At 46.0% G+C, this 9,166-nt stretch overlaps 1 protein-coding gene across 1 annotated transcript; it reads right to left on the bottom strand.

Annotated features, from left to right (window-relative positions):
* Positions 1-528: 528 nt before the first annotated feature.
* Positions 529-9,158, bottom strand: LOC103800656 (thiosulfate sulfurtransferase-like). The gene is made up of 2 exons (XM_009073036.1): positions 8,816-9,158; positions 529-845 (listed from the first exon to the last, which is right to left on the bottom strand). The coding sequence occupies exons 1-2, from the start codon at positions 9,057-9,059 to the stop codon at positions 547-549; spliced, it is 543 nt and encodes a 180-aa protein (XP_009071284.1). The 5' UTR covers positions 9,060-9,158; the 3' UTR covers positions 529-546.
* Between the last annotated feature and the right edge of the window lie 8 nt (positions 9,159-9,166).

Below are 9,166 nucleotides of genomic sequence, written 5' to 3' on the forward strand. Positions count from 1 at the left end.
CTGTACCAGGCTGGAAAGTTTCTTCATGATATTTCTTACCCAGGCTCCAGGGAGGCAACACACATACCTCTGGGTTGGGTCTGGTCAGCATATGGAAGGCCAGATTTTCCACATTACAAATGGGAAGTTGATGGGCTGGCACAAGGTCTTACATTGAGTCAGTGACAAAACCACAGCTTGCCCCTCCCATGTCCAGCACCCAGTGTTATATTTTAGCCCCAGACTTTTCACTTCTGCTCCTGACATGAGCTCTCACCTGAACTTCTGCAAGTCTCCATGGCAGAGTGTAACTCTCCTCTGCTTTTCCCACTCAGCACAAGCAGGTCGCAGGTAACAAAGAATTAGAAATATTCACAGATGCAACATCTTAGAAGCAGATTTTATTAATTGTGAAAACCCAAGATTGATAGAAATCTGATCATCCCTAGAAAAATGGGCAAAATATGCTGATTTATCCTTTTTCTTTACTTTCATCTCCTCCCTTTCGCTGTACCCTGGGCTGGAGACAGCTGATAGATCTCAGTGCCCAAGACACAGCCCTCTCTCTTAGCCCTTGCTGCGCTTCACCTCAGAGACCTTGTAGTGTGGTGGGGCACGGTGGAACCACTCTGACCAGGAGCCATCGTACACAGCCACATCCCGCTTGCCACACAGGAAAGCTGCCAAGGCGATGTGACACGCTGTGACGCCTTTGCGGCACGTGGCTGTCAGTGGCTTTGAGAGATCCACTTTCTTCTGACGGAATATTTCTTGGATCTCCTCAATACTCTTCTCATGGCCGGTTTCTGAGAGGAATGAGTGGAAGGGTATGTTCACAGCACCAGGCATGTGGCCAGATTCTAGCCCTGCAAGAGTGAACGAGAAAAGGAAACATGAGCAAGGACACATTAATGTAGGTGATGAAAGACACCCACGAAAGAGACATTAAAGAGACATCACTGCAGATACTCCCACTCTCTCCAAAAGACTCATTTGTTTCAGTTGATGATGAAGATGCAAAGCAGTATAGGACTAAAAAAGGAGGACAATGATTATTCAACTTTGCTGAAGTCAAAACTTTCAGAATATTTAGGGAACTATTTCCCCACTGAAAGCAATGAGAGGTAGGAATCTGAAGAAGCCCTGGACAAGACAGGAATCAAAAAGTCTCCACAGAAAAGGCCCTTACGAAGGCACTAAGGGCATCGGTGCAAAGAGAAATGCAGCAGTGCATTTCCAACCTTTCCCAAGTATGCCAGCAGTCTGTAGCGACACAGTTGTCAGCAGCAGAAAGCGTGGCCTGTATGTGGAATCTGTGAGAGCAGTCATCTGCTCACTGTTTATTCCTCTGTCAGCTTAACGACATAATTCAGAAAAGTAAATAACAGAAATCATGGTAAATCACAGAGCAACCTTAAAGCCAGCCACATTACTGCAGAGGCAGCTCTCCTGGAACAAGGGGGTCAGAGAAGTCAGAATTTAGACTCTGTATTGCTTTTTATCCACTCTGTGGATGAAATCAGCATGGCTTCTGCTTTTCTACTGGTACATTTGACCACTTCAGGCAAGTTCAAAGTTGTATCTCAAAACAAGGTATTTAGAGAGAAGCAGATATAAAAATATGATGGATAAGGTTGTCACCATGCCCTTCAAATTTAAACTCTGTCACTATAGGCTTAAGCAATGGAAGCTTTTCCACTGATTTTGCGAGGCTTTGGATTAAGCCTCATTGGAGCTGGAAACATTAGATACCACATTAAAAATGCATCTCAGGGAATGATTCCTTGCTAGGTTTGAACTTCTAATGAGACAACCCCGAGAAAGTCACATAGATGGTAATCTGTTTCATTGACAGCTTTCCACTTGCACAAGTCATCAGGGTAACTGATCTCAGGAGACGGAGAGATTGGGGCAGGGGATTGAATCACAGTCAAATGATTAAACTATACCTAGTCAGAGATTGACATCACACATCATAACGACACTGCAGTTTCATCAGTCATGCAGAGTGATGTCATGACACGATGAGATGTATCCGAAGGGGAGAACAGGGCTTTGGCAGGGTATTGCAGAGGGGATTTTTGCTCTGCGGGACAAAGACAGAGCCTAAAGCCAACCAAAGTTGCCCTAATTCAGCTTTACAAATTCTCCCTCTGTTCCAGATGGACCCTCTTTGTCTCTTGATTCATCCTCCCTGAGAGCCTTAGAAATATGGCACAGTTGTCTAGTAGTCACCTCATGCATCCTTCAGAAGTGCTTAGCATTGCTGAGAGAAGTCAGGAGAAAAACTGTTGACTCCTGCAGGGACTAACTTTTAAAAAGAAAAAAAAAGGGGAGTGTTTTGGACTGATGCTTTCACCACATTTTCTACCAGTTCCAGAAAACAGCAGTTCATCACTTGATTACAGAGAACCACGAAACTCACTCATTAATATAGTGTCTGTATGATAGAGAGGAAAGAAAAGGAAACCTGAATGTGAGAAAACCTTGTATGTAGTTCTCAGACTGTAAAGTGTCTTACTGGACAGTTACACTTTTATGGGTTAGGCTACCACTTTCCCATGGAGTGAATGGTTCTGACTCTGTCATTCAGCAAGAGATTTCTGCAAGGCTCTGCTGCAGTACCAGTGAACACCCCAATACAGACAAGCCTGTGCGCCACAGAACAATGCCCTCACACCATCCTAGGGCACTGAGAAGTGCACTGAGGTCTGGAAGTTCTGGAGGCTGAACTAGAATGGAATTGGTGCTCAAAGAAGCTCACTGGGCTATCAGTTCAGTTCCTGGGTGTCTCAGGCACCAGGGTCATTACTGCTTCTCTAGACTGCTCACACACCTTAAAATAGGTTTGTACCCCTCTCTTACTGGAGACTGCCATGCCAGCTCACCACCCTTAAACAGCTCTTCAGGAAGGAGCTGAGCAGATCCAGAAAGAACACTCACTTAAAAGCAGTTTTGACTTTGATCTATAGGGAGACTTTTTTGCAGGGAGACTTTGCTCCAGAGATTCAAAAGTCTGTTCGAGTCAGAGATGAGTGCTTGCACTCTGCAAGAGAGAGATGGGGAATTCTGTAGAAACTGCATTTACTTGTGTGTGGGTGTTGAGCTGAAAGAAAGAGCTCAAACTGCACAACCACAATCCCTTGGACTGCCTAAGAAGTGCTCTTGAGTGGCTGAGGAAGTTTTATCAGCTCTCTCTCTGCTAGGTCAAGAGCAGAGAAATACAGGACTGGAAGGCAAGGCTGGGATGCAGCTGGGATCTGAACAGGAGAGAGGATACATCTGCTCCTGCCTCATGTGAGACAGAGCATACTCCACACCAGATCCATGCAGTCACCCTTAGAAACTCCAGAAAGGAACCCTAGGACTACAGAGCCTGGGCCCCAGCTACTGCAGTGACCACTTTGAGGCTCCCCCTCTAAAAAGCACCTATCTCAGAAACAGTTTGGATTCTTGTCATGAAACTTCCCACTGAGGCACTCCCTTGCTCACATGAGGAGGAATATTAATTTCCAACACGAAGTTCATCACAGTCAGTCCATTTATCCTTGGGCTAACAATGCCCTAGGGCTGAAATAGTTTCCCCACCTTCTGCTATTGCTCCAACAGACTGATGGCAAGACCTCAGCACTCCCAACAGCCTCATGTCCTTAGCTTAAACCCAGTAACAGCCCATTAGATAAACTTTTCACTGGCTTGGCCAGCCTAGAAAGAGTTCTAGGTGTCCACCAGGCTTCTGGATAAGGAAGCAGCATTTCTGAGCATCACAGTTGGTAGACGGGAGGTTCATGATTGCTGTTGCCAAGGCTAAATCACATATGAGGTCCCTGCACAGACCTAATTAATTCAAATCCTACCCTCTTCTATTGCTTCCAAAAGTGGGTCTTCAGCTTCTAAGAAAACACAAGCAATTAAGTGCTTTGGGCTACTAAGCATCCAACTTTGCTCTCTGTATCGTTATACTTCCTGTCACTTCTATATCTGTAGGTGGCACCTCACACAATACTCCCCTTATGACCATTTAGACCTTCCCAAGGCTGTGCCAGAAGCACATTTCAGTAGCAACTCCCTATTTTTAGTGCCTTGATGATTCAGAAAAATATGAAATAAAAACATAGAAGCATAATGATAGGACCATACTGGCAACTTCCAGCCCCACAAATGTCCTTTCAGCAAAGCTATTCTTATCTCCCTCATCTCCTTTTCTGGCAAAATTTTTTAAAAGTCTAACAGTACTTGTGCTATTTGCCTTCTCCTCTTATTGAAGTAATAAGTGCCCCTCTAATGTTATGTACAAAGTACTAATGAAGTCCAAAGGGAACAACTCTACCTTGTAGTTGCTTCCAATGGCTGGAAGAAAAGATCAGACATAACTTCCAGACACGCATGTTTCCATTTCTCTTATCTGGCCAATCAGTTCTGTTGGCAAGGCAATAAAGCCCTTCCCTCAGCGCAAGTTTACCAAGGTATTTTACTCAATTTTGCCTTCACTTAAAATAATTTTTCTTGCAGAGTTTCTGAAAGCCTTCTGGTCTATCCATGTTATGATAACAGACCGACAGCTGCCTGGGTTATGCTGTACCTCCTATCCTACATACTAACTTTGCTAGTGTTTCTGTCCTACAGAACCATGCTTCAATTAAATTTATCTAATTCTTGCCTCATGGCGTTGCAATGCCACGTGACTGATTTTTGCCACGTATTTGGGATAGAAGTCATCTGCCTCACAGGTCTGAGCACAGGGATATCTTTGGTTACACCTCCTCTTTAGAAAGAGTTCTTTAGAAAGTTCTATCCCCCTACTCTTATTACCCATCCCCCTGCTCTGCAGACTTATCCTTAGGAGAGAAGAAAACATGGTAGCACAGACTCAAGACTCAGCATAATTCTCAGACTATACCCAAATAATCTTTCACCTGGAACCCCTGCTAACTGCATAGCAACCTTATTTATTCTTTCTCTCCTTGTTCTCTTTCTGCTTACTGTGCTCCAGAAGTTTTTGTTATTTGCTTTAATTCCTTTTGCCAAGTCTCACTCAGCTTGGTGTCTGGCAATCCTTCCTCACAATTTGTAACCTGTAATATGTTATCTTCTTCACTACTTAATCCCCTTTTCCACGTCTTTGATTCCCTGCTTACATATTTTTTTGTTGGCTATTTATCTAACTAAGACTACAGCCCCTCTTCTCTAGCCTTCCCTTTGCGATGAAAGCTCCAGATGGAATTGCTTAATGTCAAAAAGATAAAAGACGTGCTCTGTCCGTATTTAACTCCCCAGGGTTTTGGAGTTGGCTAGCTGCAGACAGCTGTTCTTTTCCAAATGCCTTCTCTGTTCTCTCCTTGTTTATCTCTCTTCCATTCAAATGGTGTGGTCTGGAAGGGACAATTACCGATCCTGTCTAACCTACCGTGAACACGTGGTAAGGAACACTTAAAGCTTGGTCCTGGCCAGCAGCCTGCTAGTCCTTGCAGTCAGATCAACAGGCCTTTGCCATCAACGTCAAAAAATTGTGTGTATACAGCCAGAAGGGTCATCTCTAAGGAACAGCAGCACCATGGTGCTAATTCTGGCAGCTGATGCTTTCCAACCTCATCACTTGAATTGGATTGTAGGTTTCTGTGGGTTGAAACAGACTTTGGTAAGTCTCTCACTCTCCACTGTTTTGCCTTGAGTATTACTACGTGGACAAAGCAAAGCCATTCCACTTCCAGCTGAAGACCTCTCTGAGAGGAGAGGTAAGAAAAAGATACATTTCATTCTCACTTCCACTGAACATTCAAGCTGAGCAAAAGCTTTATGTTTGGGACAAGCAGGACCGAGAGCTGGGAAAAGGGCAAAATCTGAGGAGTTCTGTATGCAGAAGGGAGACAAGGACTACCCAAGGGCTGAGAATGAGAAGAAAAATACTTGGAAGCTTAACGAAATTATTTGGATTTGTTTTCTTTTTTTAGATGGCAGATTTCTTGCTTGACAACTTTCCCCTCTTTTCTAAGATGTCTGCAAAAGAATTCAGAAATCCACGACTTTTCTGTATGCATTTGTTTAGTTCTAATTCTTGTTCACCAGTTTTCAGTGCCCAATATTCAGAGAGGGTCACCACTGGTAATCATCATGTAATTATTTTTACCACCTGCCCCTGGATTGCTAGTTCCTCCAGAAACACAGCACAGTGCAGAGACACCTTTAACTACTCAGTGCATAGGTCAGGGCTGTGCATCTGACGAGCTTATGCTGCACACCATGCATAAACCTCCAAGCTTTTTCATCCAAAGCAATACCCACATTTAAGACCTATGAGACCTGGCTTCTAGAAATGTTGTCCATTTTTCTCTGCTATGCCAACTTGGGTAAACCCCTCCCAGCAACTAAAAATTAGCCATGTACTATGGCTTATCTTAACTGTTACAGAGGTCTGAATCACAGCAAGGTATCTGCTGCATAAAAATGAAAGAGGGACAATTAATTCTTACCACAAAGAACTGAAAAAAAACAAAGAGGCAAAAGAGTCAGCTGCAATTAGCCTCTTCCAGAGATGGAGTTCATGGAACTGGAGAGATTAATTGACTTAATTAGGAAGTCAAGAGCTGAGGCAATAATTAAACTGAAATCACCTGAGAAGGCAGCAAGTTCCTTAACCTCAAGACCATTCTTCTTCCCTAAATTGCGTCCTCCCTGATTGGATGACCCCTGCAATTAAACAGCATTGATTTCAAATTGCTCTTTTAGGTGTAAGCACTGTCTTTTACCCACTGCTGGCACAGCTACTGGCTAGCCTGGTTCAGAAGGCTGTCAAGCTCCTGTGGAACGAGCAGCTGCAGCTGGAGTGCTTATCCTGCTGGATCTGCTGTGGGAAGCAAAACTGGACCACCACAAATAAACTGTTCCATGCTGACTCATTTCAAAGGAAAAAAAATCTGTTCTGAAGATGCTGTCAGGGGCTGCAGTATTTGTCACCTGGTGACAACCCCCACTTTGGGAAAGGATATAAAATTCACTAGCTCCAAGCAAGGAGCATTTTAGTCACATCTTGAGGTTAAAATTCAACCTTCACTTTGAAGGGCTGCAGCAAGCAAAGAAATTGAGCGAGTGATAAGCTTAACTCCCCCTTTCTCCCTGCAACAGTCTCCCCTGTCACACCCATTACCTTTCTCACCTTCCACACTGCCTTGCACAGGTCAAGCGTGGTTATGGGAGCTCACTGTAGACACTGAGGCAAAACACATGTACAGAGTCATTTACAGCCAAATGCTCCAGAGCTCTGGACATGGGAATTTATTCCAAGACATGCTGCCACACTAACTGGCTGTACAGCAGCCACAACAGAATGCCAACATCTGCAGGGCAGCAACACAGCACGGCCTGGGGACTGCAGAAGACCACTGCACAGCAGCACAGCAGTATGGAGCTCTGCTCAGACCCAACAGCTGCTGCTGAGCCTTTCTGTGCTTTGTTTTAGAAACTCTGTGTTTCTTTAAAAAACCCTTTCTGTGATTCCTTTGTTGAGGAACACATTTAGTGCAGGGAGCTCGATGTCCAGCTGCAGTGAGAGCTGCAGACTGAGCTCTGGGTGGCGGAAGCACCAGGCAAGAGGCCATGAACTGGCACCAACCTTTGCACAACAAAGGACACAGGGAGCTGCGAGCCAGCCAAGTGACCAGAGACACAGCAGGAGCTGAGGACTCGGGAAGAAGAGCCAAGACTTTGTCACGCTTAGACTGTGAAGGTATAAAAGCTCAGTGCTTCCTTTGTTTGGAGGTCTCTCCTCGGAGGCATCAGCTCAAGCTGTTTCTGTGTTACTGCACCGTGAATAAATTGCAGTATGGAACAAGACTTCTGAGACTCTCCTAAGGGAGACCCAGAGTTGAGCCGGTAAGAAAACCTGGTCTTATTATGTTGAGTGGAGTGTGCAGGGAGTCAAGCAGGGCACCCATGGGCTCACTGGGGCCACTGCTGTGAAAGGGCCTCAGTCCCAGCAGTGGAAGTCTCTGGTGGTGGGAGTGTGACTGCCAGAGCGCCTCCTGAATTGTCACGTCAGGGAAGGTTTTTTGGCACCCTTTCAGAGGAGAGGTTATTCTGGGATATACCAGGGCTCAAATTACCCAGGAAGGGGCTCCTTTAACAACCAACTTAAATTTCATTCCAGGCACACTGCTGTACCAGCTGTCCCCAGTGCACAGGGCTTCTCCCACTCCTGGTGCTTGTGTGTCCAGTTTGACCCAGGTAACAAAATCAATTTTTGTTCCTGTAACTTGGGGCATTAAAAAGGAAGAGGCTGACACCCCATACATTCGGTAAAGGTTTTGGGCTTTTCTCACTTCAGCAAAAGAGCAAAGATCAGCTCAAGCAAATTCTCTGTTTGCTGTGGACCAGAGCGACAAGGACAATGTCCCTTGGGTTACTGTATTACCTAAAACCTTGGCTTCTGCTGGTGCACTCATTATGGTGAGAGGTGCCTGTGTGAATACTGATAGTTTGTGTGTGTCTGCTGGTGTTAGATAGGACCCTGAACAAACCCCTGGGAGCTCTCACCTCCCATGCTCGCATTCTGTCCGATAAACTTCTGCAGGGTGTGAGACTGGGGGATCTTGGAACCAACTGACTGCAGCCCTTTTCCGCTATTTCCTTCTGCAGCTTTATAGGCAACTGCAATAAAAGCATTCTGCGATGCCACTGGAATCTGAGAGCTCAACTGCGGATCCCTTAAGGTAAACCAGTCAGGCTGAGGCACACCTGTGAATTAGGAAATCCTGTTTGCTGGCTGCCAGGAGCTGTTACGCCCAGGCTAGCGTCGACACTCATCCTGCTCTGGGGCAGGTGCCAGTCCCACCTCCATTACCTTGGTCTAGCTCGATCCCCCGGAACCGGGCCTCAGGGCGGGAATCCACCACCTGGAACTGCAGGGACGACACATTCTGTATCATCTCCTCAAAACTCTTCACCAGGGCCGTGTTCAGCCTGGCCTTAAAGACGGCCGGGGTGGGCTGGCTGACCTCCGCTGTGATGGGGTGTCCCTCCTTCACCCAGTTCTTGAAGCCGCCGTTCAGCACAGACACCTCCTTGTGCCCGAAGGCGCGGAACATCCACCAGGCGCGGGGGGCGTAGAAGGTGCCCAGGTCGTCCCCGTCGTACACCACCACGTGGGTGTCATTGCTCACCCCCAGCCGCCCCACGTAGTCGGCAAAGTGCG

This window comes from Acanthisitta chloris, unplaced genomic scaffold (assembly GCF_000695815.1).
Source record: "Acanthisitta chloris isolate BGI_N310 unplaced genomic scaffold, ASM69581v1 scaffold6074, whole genome shotgun sequence".
In the NCBI taxonomy this organism is placed as follows: Eukaryota; Metazoa; Chordata; class Aves; order Passeriformes; family Acanthisittidae; genus Acanthisitta; species Acanthisitta chloris.

What these genes read in the sequence shown, in the direction of transcription:
- LOC103800656 (XM_009073036.1), bottom strand. Translation starts at nt 9,059, where the DNA reads ATGTTCCGCGCCTTCGGGCACAAGGAGGTGTCTGTGCTGAACGGCGGC. An exon ending in GGGGATCGAGCTAGACCAAG is followed by an intron (nt 846 to 8,815) that starts GTAATGGAGGTG and finishes TCACTCTTGCAG; the next exon opens with GGCTAGAATCTGGCCACATG.